The following is a 24,700-nucleotide window of genomic DNA, read 5'->3' on the forward strand; positions in this document are numbered from 1 at the left end:
AGTCCCTCTCGGAGCATCAGGAGTTAAAGGCCTAAATAGTGAGGATTACTCTCTCTCTCCCCACTCTGTTTTGTTTTTTTTATCCTATTTTTCAGCATCAGATGTTCTGGCCTTCATTTGAGCGTGTGTACTTTGGACCACCGCAGCCATGAACACAGCCGGCGGCGTTCATCGAGGCTACCTCAGGAAATACGGTAGGCCTGCTCACGAATCTTCAGACAACGATGTTAGGATTAGGATAGGCTTGTCTGGCGTCAATAAAACAGTGAAGGTCCTTGGTGGTCTTACAGCAGGGGTGTCCAGAGTGCGGCCCAGGGGTCTATTTCGGCTCACAGCTCATTTTTCATTAGCCCTCGGCATATTGTAAAAATAAAATGGATCATGAATGAGATACGGTCAAAGCTCGGTTTTCAAACAGCCCAGTTTTTGTATGATTCGGTTTTCGGCAAAGATTTTTGCCCAGATTTTGCCTGGGTTTCCGTACAATATTGCGCATAACAATCTCGTCCGTTGATCCTGTACTGTATCGTCCCGTGGAATGGAGTGCCCAAACAAAGCGCTGCTGATTCACTGTCTGTGTGACTGCTAAATAACCCGCCATGGGGCCAAAAAAAAAAAGTTGCGAGTGCCAGCAATTTCATGAAGAAGGTGAAAAATACTATTGAACTTGAAAACATCTTCAACAAAGATTAAAAAAAGGATAAAAAGATGTTAATGTTCATTTGTCCATTTCAGTCATCATTTATAATAATTTCCCACGTTTTCTGCATGTAAAACTATCATGCTTCTGCTCATGTTTTTGGGTGTCTGAAACAGCTATAACACAACAATAAACTGTGGTTTTCTTCAGGTATTGACCTAGTAGACCCAAAAGATGACTCATAACATAAGAATATGACTCACTTCAAAGAACAGCATGAATCTTGTAAGAGTAATAACTACTTGTAGTGGACTTACTACGGCTGTAGTAATATTTACTTGTAGTCACAACACACTGGCCTGGAAGTACTTTGTTGAGGTAGTGTCAGCACAATAAAGCAATAATGGACCTCCTTGCATGGCCTTGATGTCCTAATGGACTCCTTATTGATTTGTGTTGATTGTTTTGTGTCGTTGGTTGTTGGACGGACAAAATGTAAAAGTGTGTATTTTTACCGCGTGGTGTTTGTGATTGTTTCATTACTTCCTCACTAATCCTGTCACAGAGGATGAGGGCATTGTGTCCTCACAGCTTATGGACATCAATCTATAGCTGCTATAGTAGGCAGAAATATCGGGTCGCCTACAGGAAGTGAAGTGTTGTTGTTCCGCACATTTGCAGCCATAACAGCTTCCACTCTTCTGGGAGGATTGTCTAAGAGTTTGGACTGTGAGGATTTTGGGCATTTGGCGTTTAGATTTTGACATTATTTCTGTGTGGAGTTGGAATGTTCTCCCCGTGCGTGCGTGCATTTTCTCCGGGTACTCCGGTTTCCTCCCACATTCAGAAAGCATGCATGTTAGGTTAACTGGAGACTCTAAATTGTCCATAGGTATGAATGTGAGTGTGAATGGTTGTTTGTCTATATGTGCCCTGCCATTGGCTGGCCACCAGTCCAGGGTGTACCCCGCCTCTCGCCCGAAATCAGCTGGAATAGGCTCCAGCATACCCCCGAGACCCTAAGACCCTAAGATAAACGGCATGGAAAATGGATGGATGGATGGATTTTTATATTAGAAATTAATTTTACACGTATTTAATACATCAATTTAAGCAACGAAAAAAATCTTTGGAGACATTTGTGAACCAAAAAAACTCCCAGCTGTTTAAGATAAGATAAGATAAGATAAGATAAGATGTTCCTTTATTAGTCCCACAAGGGGAAATTCCAGGTTTATAGCAGCAAAAAGCAGAGTACAAAAGCACACAAGAGCGTAGAAAGTACAAAATCTAGGTAATACAAATCAAGAAGTGATATACAGTATTGACAACAATGTACATGTTGATCAACCACAGGTTTATTGCACGGTTATTGTACACGATTATTGGAGCAGTTTATATTTGGGAGCCGGGCCAAAAGAACCGGCTCCTTTAGAAGAGCCGAAGTTCCCATCACTATCCTGTACTGCCGTAGCGAAACTCATTCTCTAGCCCAGGGGTGTCCAAAGTGCCGCTCGAGGGCCATTTGTGGCACATTCCAAAAATATAATGTAACAAAAAACATTGCAAAAGTGGGAAAAATCTGCAGCAATCTTACAAGAATAAAGTCCAAATAATAAGAGAAAAAAGCTGTCATCTAACCAGAAAAAGTTGCAATTTTCTGAGAATAACGTCATACTATTATGAGGAGAAATTACATCATTTTAGTAGACTAAGGATGAAATATTAAAGAAAAAATATGTTATTTTTTTAAAGTGGTAATATTATGAGAAACAAACAAAAATGTTGTAAAATTTGATTGTGGAAAAAGTAATATTATGAGAATAAGGTGAAAACATTTTGGGAATAAAGCCATAATATTACCAGAAGAGAATTTACAAGAAACAAGCTGCAATAGTAAAAATTATTCTAATGACATTGACTAATTATTCTAATTCTGTTGCAGCTTTACAGGAATAAGTTTGCAGTATTATGAGGAAAAATAACATCACTTTATTAGCGTAGAGTTTGTTTTTTGAATTATGAGAAACCGACAAAACATAATTTTTGGACAATTAGGTTGGGGAAAAAGTTATAATACTTTGGGAATAAAGTCATAATATTATGTAGAACATTTCCAAAGGTTATTTAAAATGAAAGTTTCAATATTTGGAAAATTAAAAAGCAAAAATGGGAAAAAAATAGTTTTTTTTCACTTGTATGACAATGCTGAGATGCAGTTTTTTTCTTGAAATAGATAGATAGATAGATAGATAGATAGATAGATAGATAGATAGATAGATAGATAGATAGATAGATAGATAGATAGATAGATAGATAGATAGATAGATAGATAGATAGAACTTTTCAGCATATCTGCATGTGCTGCTTTACAAAATATCAAAGTGGCAAAGTTGCATCCTTTCATTTGTCGCTGTGTGGCCCTCGCTGGAACAAGTTCGGACACCCCTGCTGTAGCCGGTAAAGCCTTGCCGTTGAATAAAAACATGGCAGTAAAATAACACGGTTGCACCGCAGGAGGCCGTCGGGTTTTTGCACCAAGGGGTGGTGCTGCTGAAAATTCAGGTGGGAAGAATTTGTCTTATTTCCACATGCAAATGTTTACAGGTCTGGGGTCCAGGAGGCCGCTGATGGTGGACAAAACTCCCCCATTCACGCCTTCATGGACCTTGTTTGTGCACTGGGAACAGAAAAGGGGTCTTCATAAAGCTGGAGGCATACCATGAGCTAAGATGAAGATCAGATCAGGGAAGCTCAACTAGACAAGGCGAACTTGTGCCTGATTCATTGATCAAGAGCCGTGTCCACATACTTTTGTCCATATAGTGTGTTGCTGTTAAACCCCACCTCCGCTGTCTTTGTCAAATCCGGTTGACATTTAATCCTCCATATAGGGAACTAGAGCAGATCTCCATCAGCACGGTTATTACAGGATGGACGGCTGTCTGGGACACTCGCAGTCTGACGCCATCACGTGTGTCCTGTCCTGGAAGCGGATGGTTTCACGTTATAATATCCCAAAATAAAAACAACAAAAAAAAACATGTCAACGTGAAGAAAATGGCCTCATGGATGCATCAGTCTCATGTATGGGTCAGGGAGTCCAACAGGACCACTAAAAGCTGCGTCCATCAGCGTGTGTTCCTGTTCCTGCTGCAGGGGGCTTCGTGTTCAAGCAGTGGAAGGACAAGTACGTGGTGCTCAGCATGGAGGGAAGCCTGCTGGTGTGCCGCGATGCCGAGTCGCCGCCCGACCAGGTGGTGGAGCTGCTGAGCCACTGCGAGTTGATCGTGGAGGGCCGAGAGATCCTGGACCTGCCCCGGCTGCCAGCGGGAGGCCGCAGGGACTGCTGCTTCGCCCTCGTCCTGCAGCAGAGCAAGTTCCTGCTGCTGCTCGCCGACAACCCCGACGACTGCACGTGGGTCTCGCTAACCAATCTCCTACGTGATGTAGTCACATCTTACTTGTTGCTAGGCAGGATTCCTGGGGCTCAATCATAACTGCCCCACGAGGATGTTTGGATGACAAGCAAAAGAATGGCAGGAACGGGATGTCAGACTTCGCACTTGAATCTGTATTAAATATAAAACCCACTTCTTACATAGCAATGCATACGAGCATAGATCTTTTTCAAATAGAATGACTCCTCATTTTTCTTTTTCAGTCTGTGGCTGAAGTTGATCAGAAAAGTACGAGAGGTGAGTTGTGTTGAAGCCTTTTGGTATTTCTGCTAGCGTCACTTTGCTTGTCCTGCGTGCTTTTCCCAGGGCGTCATGTCGCCTCCGAGCCTGCAGAGGCAGCGCAGCGTCTCCCGCTGCATCACAGACAGGGACCCCCTGCCTGACTCCTCCAGCGACAAGGACCCCGGGTCACCCAGGGCCAGCGACAGCACCCCACCATCCCGGGGCGGCTCGTTCAGAGACAGAGGTCACAGTCAAGGTCAGCTATCTGTGATGTTGCGAGGTCTTCATTTGCCCCTGACGCCACTTTCACCGATCTGCATGAAATATGCGAGACATGTCCATCATGACCTAACATGCAAAAAAGTCTCAAGAACCCATTGCCAAAAATAAACAATAAGGCAGCAATGTTGGCAATTTTAGGGCATTTTTAGCCACTGCCAGGTTTCAGACTTAAAGGAACTTCTCCCACAGGAATAATCCCATCATTACCAAATTCAAAATGGGAAGAGTAAAAAGATAGAGGCAAGTTCTGAAGCTCTTTAGTTAGAGTCAAATTATTTGGGTGGAGCGTGGCAGCAAAGTCGGATAAAAAAAAGATCCGTGCACACCATTTGTCAGGTACAGTAATGCCTCGCCACTTTGGGCTTTGTATTGTACGTATTTTTTTGCCTAAATGAAGCATTTTCAAGGCAAAATGAAGTAAAATGCAAATATAAGGCGTTCAGAAGGCACATTCAAAGATGTTGTGATTGTATGTAGTATTCTACACTGGTCACTAGGTGTCACATGTTACATTGATGATACAATAGCTACCACCAGCAAGTACAGGAAGTAAAAAAAAAGAACGAGGAACTCTCCTAAACATACACTATGTGAGTCTATATTATGTCTTATATGTCTGTCTTGTTCTATGTCTTATTTTCTCTTATTATGTTTACTATTTTGGCCAATAGCGATGTCAAACCCCTGTCACACTAAACACAAATCAGCACGAATCAAGCAGAACCAGCCGGAATGAAAAAAATGTAAAAATGTGTGCCTCATTTGGGAGAGGATTTGAAATTCGTAAGCTTGGCTCCGTTTTTCCTTGGCGGTATGATGTGATGTGAATTGGCGACGCGTCAGTGGTGAGTGACGTTTCAGCGGGCTTCTTGGGCTTCATCACCTCTGTACTATCCACGCCGGCGGCTGCTGGCGGAGTTACCTTGGCTCCTTTTTTCCTTGCCGTATGACGTGATGTGAATAAGGCGACGCTTCATAGCGGCAGATGGCTGCTTTTCTTTTTTCTTCAAATGCAATCAAAATGTTTGGAATGCTAATCAAACACCATAAGAATATTTACAATGCAGTCAGAGTGCAGTTAGAATACCTTTCAAATGCCGTTTGACATTGTTCCACTGCGAATTCACCTCAGAAGTTTTTAGCATGCTCAAAACATCTGGTCCACAACATCCGCAAGAATGTATTTGGAATGCACTCAGAATGCAGTCAGAATTTTTAGAATGCACTTCGAATATCCAGCAATAAGCAATGACTTTTCATTCCGACGACATTCTGGCTCATTCTGCCTCCAGTGTGACTAGGGTATAACTACGGGACTTTAGGGGTGTTATTTCGTGTCTAGAGGGCTCTAATAATGTTAAAAAGCGTATTTAGAAGTTTTTGCATGTCTTACACAACAAAGGGTGTTCCCTGGATTGCATTTAAAGTTTCATTTAACTGAAGGTAAAAGCTCTTTTTCTGATTGTTTAGCGGGCGGACCGCGGCGGCCACTGCGCAGCGTCTCCGTGGCGCCTCCTCACCGAGTGTCGGACTGTCTTCGCCATGGCAACAGCAGCGACGCCCGGGCGGTGAGGGCGGTGTGCCTGCTAATGGGCGGCGCGGCCGCCTCCTCCGCCCTGGGCTACCTCAGCTCCTGTTCGCCGCCGTCTCCGCTGGCCGGCAGAGCGCCCGACGTGGCCCACGGCTCGGGGAGCTTTGCTGAGATGTCGGCGGGGGGGTCCTTTCACGCCTGCGGCCAGGACGTGGACGCCGACACGCACTTCAACAGCTTCGACTTTGAGGCCGATTCTGACTTTGACGCGTTTGACTGCGGAGGGTTCGCATTTTAAAAGGACGTGCTCGTCTGTGGTGTTGCTGTCCCTTTAAGAAGCGATCGCTATTTTAGCACCCGTTTCCTTATCAATACGTACATGATGACGGTGTTCTTCCTGGCTCTGTGCCATCGCTCCTCAGGTAAATCATTCATGATATTGATTATTTATTCTGTCTAGTGGCAATAACGGCGAAACATTTACTACTCCACTTAGAGTCATCCTTGTAATGACAACTATACCTTCACGGGCGCACTTCCTGTTTTGGAATAATACAAGTGGTAATTGGCGCCATTTAGTGGTCTGTAAGCGTAACAACGTCCATAGTGTTCTGCACAGCAAATGCATATTGCTTGTTACTTTTTATATTGCACATAATTTGACTCTTTGGCTGTAATGGAAATTCTTCCCTTATTAAAAAAATAAATCTAACCAAAATCATACTATCAACAATATAATACATAGTTAATTAAAATAATGAATTTGATGTAAAAACTTCGATTGAAATATAAAAAAAAAACAGAAATAAAGAATGAGTACAGTTCAGGTAACCATGTGCTTTTATTACCAGTGCATATTTATTCAAAAGAAAACAATGTTGCCATGGAGACAAAAAAGCCTTCAATATATATATTTTTTAAACAAAGATATTTTTGACAACAAGCAGAGGAACATCAGCTTTTCGCTTGGCGTCAAAAGTCAAGTAGAGGATCGCCAAAATGCTCTACTTGTTGTTACAGACAATGACCACCAGAGGGAGGAAAAGGACAATGCAGCGTTGCCTCCAATAGAAACAACTGCAAGATAGACTGCCATCTAGTTCAAAGGCCAATTTCCTCACTACAAATGTATTCGAATTCTCTATTTCCTGAGATGTGTATTTTGAACAAGCACCTCTTTGACCAAAACCATTTTTTCCAGTTTTTTTTGTGTTTATTCTGGCCACTATGTATACATTGTTTACACATGGAATTGTTTTTTGTGCCAAAATTAAATAAATCTAACATCAATTAAATAAATATTTAAAATGTAACTAATAATAATAAAATATATATTTAATAATTTGTCTATTGTTGATTAAAATGATGCAAGATGATTATATTAATTAATGTAATCATCCATTCAATAAATGAATACATTCAGTCATTTCAGATGACATATGCTGCTTAAGGGATGAATTGAGTCGCATTTTAATTCTTCTTCTTTTTTTTTTTTTTTTAAGATTTTTAAATTTAATTTGAATTTATTTAATAATGGCACGTGTTGGGCTTCTGACTAGGGTTAGGGTTATGGTAGCGTTGGGGGTAGGGTTAGGAAGATTCGGGTGAGGAAGAATAACCCTAACCTCTAACCCTAATCTAACCCTGACCCTATTTTAAAAAAGGTGACATCGCCCTTCAAATTTAAATTGTGATGCTTTGAAAAAAGCACATCTATTTAAAAAAATAAAGTGTAAAAGCAGAGCTAGTGTATAAAATAAAATAAATTAGCTTTCCCCCCCACACACATCCACGTTGTTCTTAAATCCTATAAAAAGAAAGAGTTATTGACAAAAGATCATTGTGCTGCTTTATTTGCAATAAATATTCTAATGTCAAGCATGTGCCAGGTATGTTTTTGAAAAGCACACTTTGAATGAAAAGAGCTGCCGTTCACATCTTGGAAACCTTCAGTGCTGCTCTCGCTCTCTTAGCACAAACACACGCAGTGATCTAATATACACAATATACATTCATCTATATACAGTACGTACAGCAAATCAATGCACGTTTCTATGCTTGCTTAGGCCAAAACATTTCATTTGCTGGAGAAGTGAGGAGGAGTTTATTATACTAGAAGCAGAAAATAGCTGTGACAGAAGCTGTCAAGGACTTTAGGACCACGCTGGGAAAAAACACCCTAAATATTACCGGGAAAATTCATAATTTTAAAAGAAAACATTTGTTATAGAAGAAGATTTTATGATAAAACGGTAATATTACAGGGCACAAAAAATCTGAATGTTACAAGAATGATGTTGCAATATCACTAAACAAAACCCCAAATTGATGACAAACCGTGACAGACTTAAAAAATAAAAAACTGTTGGGAAAAATTTTGGGGAATTTTCTGCTTAAATATAAGCTTAAATATAAGCAGAAAATGTGTCATTTTCCTAAAATAAATGTGTTATATTATCAGAAAAATATTTGATTTTATGAGGGAAAAAAAGTATGCCATTGTAAGACAAAACATTCAGAGTTTTACAATAATAATATCACAAAATAAAACTCATCATTTGTGACAAACTTAGAAAAAAAAACAAAAAAAACCCCAACTAAATATTACCAGAAAATTCATACTTGAGAAAAATGGTTATCATAGTAAAAGGCAAACATTTCTGAATTTTACAAGAATAACGTTGCAATATCACAAAACAAAAGTTATAATTTATGAGAAACTGCAACAAACTTTAAATAAGTACATAAATAAATAATATCAACATTATGAGAGTAAAATCTTTTTTCCGGGAATAAAGTGATCATATTGCAATGATTTAAAAAAATGAAAATAAATGTGTACTTGAAAATTAATTAATTTTAATTAATTTTAATTAATTAATTATTAAAATGTATGTAAAAAATAACAAATTAATGAAAACAACTGAATAGTATGAGTTGTTTTTGTTTTTTTAAAGTAATTTAGTATTATTGAGACAATACTGCAGTAATAATGGGCATCATATTAGAAGACAAAAAATTACCTAATTTGACATAAAGTCCTAATTTGACAAAACAAAATTTTAATTTATAAGAATTACTTTGCGATATTACCAGAAAATAATAATACATTAGCAAAAAAATGTAATTTTCTGACAATAAAGTTCTAATGTGACAAAAAGGAAATAATCGACTTAGAAAAAAAGAGAAAAATATCATCATTTGCAAAAAAAAAAAAAAATAGTAATCATATGTGGAAAAAAAATCCAAATTTATGGGAATAGTTGTAATATCACAAAAGAAAAAATTAAATTTTTATACAATATACTTGCAACATAATGGCAAAATAAATCACTACTTTATGACCGTAAACCTTACAAGCCAAAACTCATAATGTTACAAGAATGAAATTATAACATATGAAACATTTTTTAAAATGAGAACATATTTGTAATGTTTCTGAGAGAAAAATGTGGGGTGGATTTTGATGTTTGTGTAGGAGTTTAGCCGTTTGGAATGTCAGCGTGGTCCTAACAGTCCTTCAGGGAAAGCAAGCAGTGATGCGCGCTGATGTTTGCTATTCACTGAGACTAAATGAACGTTGCATGCATTATGGCTCATTGAATACTCGTCCATCGTGTACAACAAGTTAGGCCTCTTGTTGGTGTTCTTCAGAAGGCCAAGTCACCAGTGAGTGTGTGTGTGTGTGTGTGTGTGTGTGTGAGAGGAAGGTTATTGCACCTTGCACATGGACTACGTCCTGTTTGCTGGAGCTACTGCAGGTAGCGGTACACCTTGAAGCAGTGGTTGCCGGAGTCGGCCACCGCCACGTGGCCGTCAGAGGTGAGGGCCAGGCCTTGGGGGCCGTACAGGGGGTCCGCTGTCGTGTTGATGTAAGACAGAAAGGAGCCCGAGCTGTCAAACACCTGCTCGACAAACAAGACGACACAGTGGATCAGTGGACGGGCTTCAAACACCTTTTCTACGCTCCAAGCCGTTGGAAAGGGAATTCATCTGTTCCAGGGTCAAACTCTGGCCATCAGAAAAGCCTCGAGTAACATTTGAACATTGCTGACCATATTAGGAGTATAAAAACAAGTGAATAAAATGTAAAAACAGTAAAAAAAACCTTCTTTACTTAACTTTTGATGACAAATGTGAGGCTCGATTTATAACACATTTCTTCCCATATTATGACTTTTTTTCTCATATTATGACTTTTTTTTCTCATTATGACTTTTTTTGGTCATATTAGAACTTTTGTCTCATGACTTTCATCCTGATTACGTTGCGACTTGTTTCTCATGCTACGTTTTTTTCTCATGTGACTTTCATCCTGATGACATTGCAACATTTGTCTCACATTACAAGTCTTTTTCTCATGTGAGACTCAAAATGACCTTTTAAATAAACCTCTTGGATTTTTGCAACTTTACCACATTTTTCTTGTGATAACATTATTTTTTTTATTTTTCTTGTAATATTAATTCGAATTTTCCAATTTGACTTACATTTTTTTTGTAGGATAACAACTATTTTTTCAAATTAAAAATGTGAATTCAGTTTTGTAACTTTACATTTGGATCAGATAGCCTTTTATTGGATTCTATCTAGCGTATCTCTCAGGTGGTGTTTGTGCGCTGCTCGCCTGTATGCGACTGTTGCCCCAGTCGGCCACGATGATGTTCCCGTTGGCGTCCACAGCCACTCCCGTCGGGGCGTTGAACTGGCCGTTGCCTTCTCCGTGAGAGCCAAACTTAAACAGGAACTCACCGTCTGCGTTGTACACCTGCAGACGAAGGCGAAGATGAAAAGCATTCCGCAACGAGACGGCACAGAAGGTTCCGGCTGACCTTGACAGAATGGTTGTGGAAGTCTGTGACGACTATTTCGTTCTTGTTGTTGACGGCCACAAAGTGAGGACCTGAAGGAAACAAAACAGAAAGACCCACAACAGGAAGTTGCTCGCTATTTTTGGACTGAAGGAGACAAGCCGAGATGACAGGAAGTGAGCATCGGCGGGCGGGCGGGCTTACTGAAGACGGGGCCTGATTTACTCAGCTTTTGTTCCACTGCAACGTTCGCTCCGCTTTTTTCTGCAAGGAAACAAAAGCAAGACTTTCTGATGTGGTCCATGCGTATCCGTAACCACAATCATCACAATAATCCCGTGGTGGCGGACGATACCTGCAAAATGTCTGTCTGACGTCCCTCTGGCGCCAAACTTGGTGACCAGCTTGCCGTTGGACTGGAAGATGAAGACGCAGCAGGCCTTGTTGTCCACCGTGATGATGTGTCCATTCTTGTCCACAGCCACGCCCTTGGGACCCATCAGACGACCCGCCCCGATCTTATTCTGACACAGCCAACAGGAGCAGGAAGTTAGCAGAAAGTTAGCATAAAAATGCTACTACTGCTACTACAATATGACAAAATCATTTTGTTGAGGTGTAATACTCTATAACCTTTCACTCTACTACGGCAACTGCTCACAAAAAATGAGGGCTGTCAAATGATTAACATTTTTAATCAAATTAATCAGATTTCCAATTAATTAATCATGATTAATCACCATTTGAAACTATGTTATGAACAAAAATGTAAGCGACAGGACACAATTTTCAATATTTGCGTGTATTACCATCTCTAAATCAAGTGAAAATTTCAATCATGCTAAAAGCTAGCGCACATGTCTGAACATCTATTTAGCCTAAATCTAGTCTGTTGAATTGTAGCACAACATTTCAGTCACACTTTAACTGTGTTACGATGAGCAATGAGGGGTTGAGTTCAAAGACACCCCCTCATTTTTTAATTGAATTCACTGTTTTTGTATTTTCTGGGATTTCCGAGCATTACGACTTATTTCTCATATGTTAGACTTTTTTATCACATGACTTTCATCTGGATTACATTACGACTTATTTCTCATTTGTTAGACTTTTTTATCATATAACTTTCATCTTGATGACATTGCGACCTTTTTCTCATGTTAGACTTTTGTCTCATATGACTTTCATCCTAATTACATTACGACTTTTTACTCATATTACAGCTTTTTTTTATCACGACTTTCATCCTGGTTACATTACGACTTTTTTCTCACATCACGACTTTTTATCATATAACTTTCATCTTGATTACATTGTGACCTTTTTCTCATGTTAGCCTTTTGTCTCATATGATTTTCATCCTAATTACATTACAACTTTTTGCTCATATTACGACTTTCTCATATTACGACTTTGTCATGTTTAACTTTTTTCTCACATTACTTTTTTTCTCATATGACGTTCATCCTGAGTACATGAGGACTTTTTCTCATGTGTTGGACGCCTACCCTGATAACATTACGACTTCTCACATTACAACTTTTTTGTCATGTTTGACGTTTTTCTCATATTACAACTTTTTTCTCATGACATTGTGACTTTTTCTCAAATGTTAGACTTTTATCCTGATTTAACCTTTTTCTCATATGACTTTCATCCTGAGTCCATTATGACTTATTACTCATATTACGACTTCCTCATATTACAACTTTATCATATGACTTTCATCTTGATTACATTATGACTTTTTTCTCATGTTACACTTTCATCCTAATTACGTTACGACTTATTTGTCATGATATGATTTTTTTCCTCCTATGATAGACTCTTACCCTGATTACATTCCGACTTTTCTCATATAATGACTTTTTCTCATATGACGTTCATCTTGATTACATTACGACTATCTTTTTCATATTACAACTTCTTTCTCATTATGTTAGGCTTTCATCCTAATTATGGTACGATTTATTTCTCATAGTACAACTTTTTTCTCATATGACTTTCATCCTGAGTACATTACGACTTATTACTCATATTACAACTTTCTCATATTACGACTTTTTCCTCATATTACTTTTTCTCATCTGATTACATTACGACTTTTCTCATAGTATGCCTTTTTTCTCATATGACTTTCATCTTGATTACATTCTGACTTTTTGCTGATATGACTTTCATGCTAAGTACATATGTGAGACATTTACCCTGATTACGTTACCACTTTTCTCATTACGATTTTTTTTAGCACGTTAGACTTTTTTTCCCTCATTTTACAACTTTTTTTCTCATACGACTCATCCTGAGTACATTCCTACTTTTTTCCTCAGATATTCTAATTTCTTCTTTGTCAGACCGCAACTTTTTTTTTCCAGTATCGAGACCTCCTTCTCAGATCATGACGACTTTTATTTTGTTCACATTCCGACTTTTTTCCCGTACTGTTTTATTATACCGTTTAACCTAAACTATTTTTTTCATGACCATTTTATTTGACAACTTGTGTTGATTGTGGTCATGTTAACACTGGTTATTCTAGTCATGTCATGTTTTTTGTACTTAGATGATTCCATAAACTAAAGTGGCAAATGAAGACTCCATCTTGCAACGTCCCACCTTGTTCATGTCTTTTTCTCCTCGTTGAAGCAAAGGTTGCCGTGAGAATGCGTTACCTTGAACTTCCCATCGGAGGAGAAGATGCTAATCCATCTGTTGTCGTAGTCGGCCACGATGATGTCGCCGTTCATGTCCACCGTGACCCCCGTGGGGCGCTGCAGCTGACCCGGGGACCGACCTCTGACCCCAAACCTCATCTTGAACTGCCCGTCGTTGGAGAAGACCTGAGGAGGAGAGGAGCATCTTGTCAAGGACCGGCTGTGTTTTTAGCGTCAGCGTGATGCTAACACGGACCTGGATGCACTGGTTGTTGCTGTCGGCCACCACGATGCGAGCGTTGCTGGAGGTGGAGATGCCTTGAAGGTTGGTGAACTCTCCTTTGTCTCGTCCTCTTGTTCCTGTCGCGTTGAAACCACATTACATTCATCCAATCAGGAATGGATTCCAAAATGCCAACGTGAGACAGTCGATCCATTTTCTATTGTGCTCCTCCTCATTAGGGTCACGTTAGAGCTGGATGGAGCCTATCCCAGCTGACTTTGGGTGATGCGGGGTACACCCTGGACTGGTCGCCAGCCGAACCCCGAGCACAATATCATATAATATATTCGTACTGTACATACAAACACCCGTTCACACCCACATGCATATAATGCTAGAAATGTTGTCATATATTTGCATTAAAATGTGGAACATTTACTTACATATGGTTATTATAAACCATATATATATATATATATAATTATTATTATATTTATTTTGATTTTTCTAATTATATAATAAATCAATTTGTAATCTTGTGTTATTACAATCAGAAATGTAACATTTCTATTCCTTCAGTCCACATTATTTTATGTTCCACAGTTCAGTGCAAATATCTGAAATGTAATTTAATTTTTTATTTTATTTTCCACATTCTAGTGAAATGTCATTTATTTTAGTTTTATTTTTCACACTGTGCTCCACATTTTAGTGCAAATATCTGAAACATCATTTTCCACTTTGACTTTATGTTTCCACGTTCCGGCCGAGTGGTTAGCAGTAACTCAGCCAGGAGATCGGGAAAACCTGGGTTCGAATGTCCGTTGGGCATCTCTGTGTGGAGTTTGCATGCTCTCCCCGTGCGTGCGTGCGTGGGTTTTCCTCCCACATTCATGTTAGGTTAAATTGTCCATAGGTATGAATGTGAGTGTGAATGGTTGTTTGTGTATATGTGCCCTGCCATTGGCTGGCCACCAGTCCAGGGTGTACCCCGCCTCTCGCCCGAAGTCAGCTGGGATAGGCTCCTGCGACCCGAATGAGGATAAGCGGCATAGAAAATGGATGAACGTAACTGAGGCTGGCATTTTGGGTTCGCAGTATGGGAGCACCGACCAGTGAACAGGTGTACTGCTTTCGATAAAAACGAGTTACTACTGTAATGGGACAATAAAAGATCATTAATGGCAAAGCTCTGATGCACCTCCAGCTCTTCCCTCACCCACTCTGTAGATCAGCTCATCCTCGATGGGGTTTTCCTTCTTCTTGGTGGTGCTGTACATGCTGGAGGGTCTGCGTACGGCCTTCTGGCGTATGTGTCCTCCTCCCCCGCTCGGGGACTTAACGCGTCTCTTCACGTCGTCGGGCGACTGCAGGACGTCCGAGGGCTTGACGGCTCGCAGGCGGAAGGGACTCCCCCTGACGTGCTGCTCGTACAGCAGCAGGGAGAAGGTGAACTCCCCCTCGCAGCGCACGGTGTAGCCCACCTCGTAGGTGCCGTTCTTGTTGTCCACCACATCGGCCTCGGCGCGCGCTCCCTCCGCTGAGACGATCTCGGCCTTCAGCGCGGCGTTGCCGGTCTTCACCAGCTCCCCGTCTTTGTCCTTGGTGGTGACGGTGACGCCGGTGTGCTGGCCGACCAGCGCGTGACGCAGGCCCTCGCCTGTCGCCACGCTGGTGTGTCCCACGGCACCCGTCGTGATCAGGACCCCCAGGTTCTGGATGGAGCGCCGCAGGCCGTCCGTCTCCACCTGGCACTCCAGATGTCCGTTTTCGTGGGGGTACTCCGGGAAGGTGTAGCGTGCCAGGGCGCTGACCCGTTCGCCCATCTGCTTCTGGACCAGGAGGACCTCGGTGGCACTGCCGTGGCTCAGGGCCTGCTCGGTGAAGTCACAGCTGCTTTGGATGTTCTCCTTGCCCTGGAGTAGTGACGTCAGCTGGCCTTGGAGGACCTGGAAGAGTTTGTGCGTTAGACTGATGTATGGAAAGTCGTTGTTCCAACAGCGCTTGGAATCACCTGAACCTGAACCAGACTGATTCTTCTGATACTTCAGGCACCAAATGGGAATAAAGGAAGAATGACAAGTGACCGCTGACCTTCTGCTTGGTGCTGCAGATGTTCTCCACCTCGGTGATGAGAGCGTTCTTGCGCTGATGTAACGCTTTCTCCAGCTCGTCAAAGGTTGCGTTGATCTCCGTCACGGCTCCGTTCTTCCTGTCCGTGAGCTGTTTGGAGATCTGGTTGACGAGTTCTATGGCGGCCGTCAGCTGAGGGAGTCTACAAAGACCCAGGACACGCTTTCACGCCAACCTCCCTGGAAGAAGAATCCCTAAAGATGGCCACCAACCTGTTGCGCACGGCGTCCAGCTGGTTCTTCAGCGCGGATTTGTGTTGCTCTAAAACGTCCCTTAGAGGAACTGTCACGTGCTCCCTGTGCTCCCCTTCCGTGCACTCCAAACACATGGCCGTCTCACACGACTCGCAGTAGAACTCCATCACCTGCAGGGGGTGCAGCGGAGCAATGGATGAAAAGCTGACTCGGCGAGGAGAGCGGCGTCCACTCACCTTGCCCTCGTGGTTGGGACAGGACAGAGGCTGGCAGGCCGTGGCGGCGCTGGCCGACTCCAGGACGTTGCAGGCCTCGGGTCGGCTGCACTCGGGGTCCCGCTGCAGGACCTCCATCAGGTTTGTGATGAAGAAGTTGTTCTGCAGGGCGGCCACGCCCTTTTCTGGCAGGATGGATGTCTGTCGGCACACTGGACAGGACAGCGTGAGGGACTGGGGGGGGATGTAGTTTTGGAGACATCTGGAAGGAAAAGGCCGGAGGTTAAAATGCAGTTTCCTAAAAACAGCGGAGCGTTTCTGTCATATAAAGGATCTTTGTAAACAAATGATTTTACATTTTGGTGGAGTCATCATGTGAAGATTTCATTTCAGCAAACATTTCAGCCTTTTTCTCACATCATCTTGTTACATTTGATATTTCTGGTGTGGTCCTACTCCCTCACCCTTTGGCACGTCCTGATGCAGGACACGTTTGATTGTACTTTTACAATATGGGGATCAAATTAATAAAAAACACATTTATTTAATCTTATCAGTAGCCGATGTCATGTTTTTAATCCTATTAGCATGTGTTATTTTTAATCAGTAATATTCTATTTATTTGTGAAATGCTATTATTAGCTTTGTTTTATTTTTAGCCAATATCATATTTCTTCATTTAATCCTATCAGCTGTGTTACTTTTACTCAATATTGACGTTTATTTATTAAATCCTATTGTTAGCCGTTTTATTTTTAGTCAATATTATTGTATTTATTATTATTAGCTATGTTTTATTTTAGTCAATAATGTTGTATTGTATTTATTAACTCCTATTAGTCTTGGCTGTGTTATTTTTAGTACACATTGTTGATTTATTTCTTTACGTAATGCCAGTATTATGGGGGTATTCTGACAAAGTGGCTCAACCAAGCCAGGCTTTGTGCTCAAGTTGCAGCTCAACAAAACCCAATCAGACGGTGGTTATCAACTTACCCTGGCTTTGTGCGAAGTGCGCGTCCACACGAAAGGGGGCGTTTGATGTCATATTACTCTACGTCCCCTGAAGAGTGAAGCAATCGCAGCCAGTGTATTTTAAGTGATTATTATGGAGCGTTATGAGGGCTTCCCAAAAGATTATGACAGCTAAAAGCAACACTGTCGCTGCCAGTAGAGCGAGGGAGGACCGCTGGCATGCCAGCAAGCAGCGTGTGAATGCGCAAGTTAACACTGATTCATTACGCTAACTATACTCTACTTAGTAGAGAACTATCGTATGAACTAGTAGAGTCTACTAGGTCATTTATCAACGCTCAACACTGCACAACTTGGACATGTTATCCATTTAAAAAATAAATACATTGGAGCAACAACTGCCTTTTTTCATCTTTGAAATGAAAGTCAATATTGTTTAGAAATGCTGCATGTCGTAGTGACCACTAGATGGCAGTGCTGACGTATTGTGGTGACATTTTTAATCCAGGACTATTTTTTCCTTGTTATATAATAAAGAAGTGTTCCAGTTGATAGATGCCTCAGATTGCTTATTCCTCCAGCAGATATTGTAATACACAAAGACTGACGTGCTGAGTACTCATACAAGGACTGCTGTGACATATACGTCCGCTAACATTGGCCTGAAAATCTATCTCAATAAATGGCGACGCCATCTCCGAATCAGTTAAACAGTGAAACAGTGGCACTTTCATAGCCGATTTTAAGCTGAAAGCCTGGTCAGGGACCAGGTTATAACTTAAGTTACCATGACGATACAGCTGCTTTAAAAGAGAGCTGCCTTCGCTGAACAGGCAAGTCCGGCTTTGCACTCAACACAGCTCGCGCACCCACTAAACTCACTTTGCAGAATACCCCCATGTATGCTTTATTTTTAGTTAACGTTGCTGTATTTACTTTTTTAAACCTATTATTATTAGCATTGTTTTATTGCTGTCGATAACCTTGTATTTAATTATGAAATCATAATATTAGCTAATATTAGTTTTTTAAGTGTATATTGTTGATTTATTTATTTAATCCTATTATCATCTATGTTTTATTTTACACTAATACTGCTGTATTTATTTATTTAATCCTATTATTATTAGTGATGTTTTATTTTAGTCTCTATTGTTGATTTATTTATTCAGTTGATTTCATCTTGTTATTAGCCCCATGTGACGGCAAAATATGAAAGTACGCATGGCCTGCTGTCTGCTGTAGTCACGGGGTTGTGGCACGGCAAATGACAATAATCACCTTCAATTTGGATTTTTATTTAGATAAGATTTTACATACATGTTTTTTTGGTCCATTCTAAAAATGTGGAATTTAAAATGTCCCCCCCCCAGAATGAATCGCCGCCAGTATTAAAAGTGCTGTCAATCTAGTGCTTATTCTTATTGGCTGCTTCATTCTCATTGACTGCTGATTATTCTTGTTGCCTCGTGGTGGAAATAAGACGTAGGTGACTATTTTTCCTTATTTGAGGTGTGGTGCGTACCTCTCACAGAAGGTGTGCAGGCAGGGAAGCACTTTGGGGTTGTGGTAGCGGTCCAGGCAGATGCTGCAGACCAGGAACTGCTTGTCTATCTGCCTCACCACCGGGCTGGTGCTGCCGCTGTCACGCTTGGCCATGGAGACGGACATTGGAACCAACGGAGAACCTACGTAGGAGAGAGTGGAGGTCAAGGAAAGGCTGGAGGAAACAACAAGCCTGGAGGGCGTCGCCGTGCTGACTTACAGTATAAGAGCACACGGAGGAAATGAGTCATGGAAGCGTTCTAAAACCTCAAGTATCTGCTGGATATGAATGTTTCTTCTATTAAAACTGTGTCGCTGGGAACAAACTCCACCCAGAGGTTGTGCAACTCAGTGCAAGTATTATGAATACTTTAATTTGACGGTGTTTTATGAACATACACCGGATCACAGACACATTTATTCCTGCTTTTTCTGATACGTCTACGAGTGTCGGCCTGTGAAGTATTTCAGACGGTCAAGCTGAGACGATCTCAACGTGTCTGTCATGTTGTACACGCAGCACAAACACAAAAGGATTACACAGCTTCAAATAGCCATGAATTGGTGCATTTTGTCTTTCGTCAAGCAAGTGAGCGAGGATGCGACCCAGGGAAGTCACGTATGCGTGTGTCCAAGCCGTAAGGGCACAGCAGGACCGGCTGTACTGTCATGTTTGTCTCCAAAGGGTCCCATAAGACCAGAAAAAGCTGCTGGGGGGGTCTGAATACTCGCTACGTTGGCAACACTGATCCCCCCTGCTACTATTCTGCGACAGACCAGGTGCATATGAGGTGTGTTAAGAAGCAGAGTTACGATGCCCGAACCACAAGCTACATTCACAGACGGTGCCGTTATCATGTGTTTATGAGCGAGGGTGAACATGTGGTGGCAAAGCTATTTGTGGCGGTGACACTTCTTCCAGCGAGGGCCGCATGCTGAAAAATCAAAGGATGCGAGGAGCCACTTTGAGTTGTTTTTTTTTTTTTTTTATATATTATTAAAATCTTGTAAAAAGACTACAAGAATGATATCAAGTAGTCCCTCGCCACTTCACTTCTCGTTCTGAAGAAACACTCAACATTGTTGCGATGATATGTGGTATTCTTCACTGGTCACTAGGTGTCAGTAGTGTTACTCTAATGTTCGATGAGACACACAAGCACCAGACTTGATCGCCGGAACGGGATTTTATTGCCGCTTTTGAATGCTCTCACAACAGGCCCAATAGTAACGTTGCGGCCATAACCCACGCCGAGCTAAAACTCGACTCTGAACTCCCGACGTCACTTCCTGTCCACCCCCACACTCTGCTCCCGTAGCACCGGAACACATTTAAAGCAATACACACAAGCACTAGTCTTATCTATGTCTTATATGTCTTATTTTCTCTTATTATGTCCACTATATTGGCTAATAGGAGTGTAAATGTGACTATGGGGTGTTATTTCATGTCTAGAGGGCTCTAATAATGTTAAAATCAGTATTTAGAAGTTTTCTATGCTCTAACTATGAAAATGTTCTATTTATAAATAAGGAATCCTACTTTGTGGTAATTCACTTATCATGGTTGGGTCTGTATTCAATGAACCGCGATAAATGAAGGATGACTGTACATATTTAAAGACAAAGCTTCGTGTTAAGATCCTAGTATTTTATAATGTTTTAACTTGTTGTCCTTCCATTGATTGCAGATGTGTGTTTTTAATTTGAATTTCTATAATGTGTTTGGGGCCACGAGAAAAATGGCCTGCGTGCCGCAAATGGCCCCCAGGCCGCACTTTGGGGACCCTTGGGGTCGAAAGAGGGGTTGAGCGATTGCGGGAAGGAATGAGAATGACAAACAAGGTACAGTACAGTATATATACAGTATCTACAGTATATATACAGTATATACACAGTATATACAGTATATATACAGTATACTGGTTATACAGTATATACAGTATACAGTATATACTGTATATATACTGTATATACAATATATACAGTATATATAGTATATACAGTATATACAGTATATACAGTATATATACAGTACATACAGTATATACAGTATATATACAGTACATACAGTATATACAGTATATATACAGTATATATACAGTATATATACAGTATATACAGTATATACAGTATACATACAGTATATATACAGTATATACAGTATATATACAGTACATACAGTATATACAGTATACACACCCGACACTAATTAGCTTTGTCAGCTATAACACAAAGCTAAGATGCTTAGTTCAGATAGCATGTATTGACCTACAAAGGATCGCTTTTAGCATCTTTCATGCACTAAATGTGTCCAAACCTTTCATTTTAAAAAGGTTTGGACACCCCCGTTTGTAGTTAGGGTGTCCAAACATATTTGGCAACGCCCACAAATCCTGTTAGTTCCTCCTCCTTCATGTCGAGCTGGCTGAGTTAAGGCAGCACCACCTGTCTGTACGTTGTGGGGGGTGTGCCTGTTAGTCGGGCAGGCAGGGGGTGGGGGTGGGGTTGGTAGGGAGTGCGGAGGGGCCCACTCACACATGAGCAAGCAGCTGTCCGTCATTGCAAAAGCAGTGAGCGCTAACAAAAGCATTCCTGCAGCTCAACATGCTTTATTGTGCTTACATAAACGTGCATCATCAGCCCACATCTCAGGCACACAGGCTCAGTCCTCCTGCTTGCTTTTCAGCCGCTATTGTTGGCCCACTGACCAACCCCCCCCCACCCCCACCACCAACACCAGCACTGTCCTTTCGCTGTGCTTCACAGCAGCTGAGCAGTGACATCAGCAACAACACAGAGGAGCCATAGCCCTCAACGCTCCTCCTCCTTCGACTGGTTTGCAACACGAGCTGCCCCCCCTTCTTCCAACCCACCTTCCTCTTTGGCCTGCGCTTTCCCTCAACAGCCGTCCTGTCTCAGATCCTCCCACTCGAGCAAAGCAAAGACGAGCTTCCTTGAAAAAGTCCTTGGAAACACGTCTCGTTTGAATATGCATCCATGCGTCCTCTCACGTCTTTCACAGTACGCGCCACACGGGGAAAACACTCTTGCTCATCTCATCTTTCAAAGAGTGATGCGCAGCAGCTGGAGAAAAATAAAGAAAACCTGCTAAGCTAACTCACACCAAAGCCAATACTGACTGTTTGATTTTTTGATGTTTTGAACGCAATCTTAATCTTTCACAAACAGATCCCGCAAAATCCACCCGGTGTCCTGCTGAGCTGTGCGCCGTGGATGTGTTGGTAGCTGTGTTGGTAGAGGTAACCTTCCAATTATTCAAATATAATATGAACCTCTTTTATGTTTAATTGTGGATCATAACAAATGTGCTTTGTTTTAGTAGTACACAGTGAGTAAAAAGAAATTATCTTTAGAAAAAATTATTCATAAAAAAATGGACAAACTTGATCACCAAAAAAGATGATTGGATGATTGGATTGGATTGAATCGCCCGGTCACGGGAACGTCGTCATTCAAACATGAAATGGAATACTATCCCACATTCTTCATTATTATCGTTTGTGCACGCTCCCAAATCCGACACATGAGCTCAGCTTACCGCCACTCTCACCTCATGTCCTCCCGTCTGCCATCTGGATTGCTGGCCCTCGCTAGGCCCGCATGACACCATCACAGCGCTCGCCTCAAGTGCACCTCATGTTGACCCGCCGGCATTACGAGACGTTACTAAAGTGTGACAGACGAGCGCTCGGCGTCTCCTCCGTCCATCAGCATTCATCACGTAATAGGACGGCTTTGATGAGCTAATCTGCTTTCTAATCGTCTTAGACTACGTCTACTACATGTTTCTTTAAGACCTTAAGCGCTCCGTTCCACTGAGTAGAACTGTGGTGTCCACAGTGCAGCCTGGGGGCCATTTGTGGCCCACGACTGTTTTTTTTCTTGGAACATTCTAAAAATATCATTTAAAAAAAAAAAAACAGCAAAAAAATAGAAAAATCTGCTGTAATTTTACAAGAATAAAGTCAAAATAACAAGAGAAAAAAATGGTCCTATTTTTATAACAATAACATTGTAATATCATGAGGAAAAACATCGTCATTTTAAGAGCATAAACTTGAAATATTGAAGAAAAAAAGACATTTTTAAAGTCGTAACATTATGAAAAACAAAACGAAGAATTTTTATTTTTGGAAAATCTGGTTGAGGAATGAGGTATATTATGAGTCATATTTTACGAGAAGAAAGTTTAAACATTTTGGGAAAAGTTCGAATCTCGTGACATCTCCTTTACTTCAGGACTACTGCTAACGCTTTGCTAGGATGGAATGCATCACTGGAAAACGTTAAAATAGTTGTTTTTTATTTTAAATGTGATTTATTGTGATATACTGTACTAAAAGTATATGGGGTGGGTTTCTTTGGGGGGGCGGTGCACATCAAGTTACACAAGAGGGTTTGCAAGGCGCAGCGTACGTAAACAAACGTAAACCAACCTTTATGCTACCTAAAATCTGTGTTACATGAATACTTCTTTAACATTGTAATATTATGAGGAAAAACATCGTCATTTTAAGAGCATGAACTTGACATATTAAAGAAATCATAACATTACAAAAAACACAAGAAAGAATTTGTATTTTAGGAAAATCTGGTTGGGAAATGAGGTATATTATGAGTCATATTTTACGAGAAGAAAGTTGAAACATTTTGAAAAAAAAACCCCCAGCAAAAATGAAAAAAACAGCAATAATCTTACAGTAGCAATGGCAAAATATTACAGAAAAAAGATGTAATCAAACAAAAAAAAGCAGTCATGTAGTTACACAATACAAATATTCAAGTAAAAATATGTTGGTTTTTTTAAAGTTGTAATATGAGGAGATTAGGGAAGATAAGAGTAGGGAATTATTTATAATATTACGAGAATAAAGTAAAAATATTACCATAATAAATGTATAATTAGGAAGAGAAAATTTATGAGAAGAAAGCTTAAATATTTGGAAAATTTTTAAAAGTAGCAAAAATGAAAAAAAAAAGGGCGAAGACGGAAGTTGGTACTAATAAATAGGCTTTTTCACCTACAGTACATCACAGAGCTGAAACACAGTTTTTCTTGAAATATAGAGGATAAGCGGTATAGAAAGGGGATGGATGGATGGATGGATGGATGGATGGATGGATGGATGGATATATAACTTGTTAGCATATCTACATGACTTGCTTTACCAAATATCAAAGAGGCAAAGTTGCATCCTTTCATTTTTCACTATGCGGCCCTCGCTGGAAAAGTTTGGACACCCCTGGAATAGGACCACTCATCACCCTTCGTGAAATCCATGGAATGATTCACTGATTAAAAAAAATGGTGAAAAAGGCTTGCAATCGGAAGAAGAGTGGACACAAGAAACGCTTCCTGCCCCTCGCTTCATGTACATGGTGTGGGAACGTACCGAAAAATCCGACTACGAATACGTGCAGCGTTAATGAAAAGCACAAATGCCAAGACGGCACTCCGGTCCACCATTGTTGCTGTGACTGTGACGCACTCACGCGTGTCGACACACACGCACACGTTTGTGTACGTCTCCTCAGTTTCTGTTGCACTGTTTATGGTCTGCCTTGACATGATAACACCAATTAGAGGGGAGTGGATTGATCCGAATATCAATACCAAGGGTAGTATCAGTGACAGATCGATACCAGTGTCTGTTTATTTTCACAAATATCTGTGTTTTTGTTGTTGTGTTGTTCATATTGTTGCATTGGTTCATGTATACAAACTTCCTTTACGGCGGTTAATTGGTTCCAGAGCCGACTGTGATAAGTCAATTCTGCAAAGTACGATTC

General features: G+C 40.9%; 2 protein-coding genes across 8 annotated transcripts in view; one reads left to right on the forward strand and one right to left on the reverse strand.

The window, feature by feature from the left end:
* Positions 1-9,315, forward strand: si:ch1073-83n3.2 (uncharacterized). Of its 2 annotated transcripts, XR_008573162.1 has the most exons (6): positions 1-194; positions 3,800-4,058; positions 4,305-4,338; positions 4,408-4,579; positions 6,076-6,558; positions 7,157-9,315. XR_008573162.1 is itself a non-coding variant. In XM_054794317.1 (5 exons), the coding sequence occupies exons 1-5, from the start codon at positions 149-151 to the stop codon at positions 6,432-6,434; spliced, it is 870 nt and encodes a 289-aa protein (XP_054650292.1). In that variant the 5' UTR covers positions 1-148; the 3' UTR covers positions 6,435-9,315. The 2 variants fall into 2 exon arrangements, 1 of the variants encoding a protein (XP_054650292.1); XM_054794317.1 differs by having other exon boundaries at positions 6,076-9,315.
* Positions 6,959-24,700, reverse strand: part of LOC129191199 (tripartite motif-containing protein 3-like) — a 35,518-nt gene continuing 17,776 nt past the window's right edge. For 2 of the 6 annotated variants that reach the window (XM_054794314.1, XM_054794313.1), the window contains 11 exons: positions 18,867-19,029; positions 16,170-16,628; positions 15,919-16,099; positions 15,044-15,773; positions 13,858-13,961; positions 13,620-13,787; positions 11,303-11,471; positions 11,152-11,211; positions 10,969-11,039; positions 10,764-10,904; positions 6,959-10,041 (listed from right to left, as the gene is read on the reverse strand). In XM_054794314.1, coding sequence (XP_054650289.1) covers positions 9,889-10,041; positions 10,764-10,904; positions 10,969-11,039; positions 11,152-11,211; positions 11,303-11,471; positions 13,620-13,787; positions 13,858-13,961; positions 15,044-15,773; positions 15,919-16,099; positions 16,170-16,628; positions 18,867-19,012 — 2,382 coding nt within the window. In that variant the 5' untranslated portion in view covers positions 19,013-19,029 and the 3' untranslated portion in view covers positions 6,959-9,888. Of the gene's footprint in view, positions 10,042-10,763; positions 10,905-10,968; positions 11,040-11,151; positions 11,212-11,302; positions 11,472-13,619; positions 13,788-13,857; positions 13,962-15,043; positions 15,774-15,918; positions 16,100-16,169; positions 16,629-18,866; positions 19,030-22,460; positions 22,628-24,700 lie in introns of those variants that run through there. The other 4 variants (XR_008573160.1, XR_008573161.1, XM_054794316.1 and 1 more) reach the window with 3 other exon arrangements.

The sequence above is a fragment of the Dunckerocampus dactyliophorus genome, chromosome 12 (assembly GCF_027744805.1).
Source record: "Dunckerocampus dactyliophorus isolate RoL2022-P2 chromosome 12, RoL_Ddac_1.1, whole genome shotgun sequence".
Lineage (NCBI taxonomy): Eukaryota > Metazoa > Chordata > Actinopteri > Syngnathiformes > Syngnathidae > Dunckerocampus > Dunckerocampus dactyliophorus.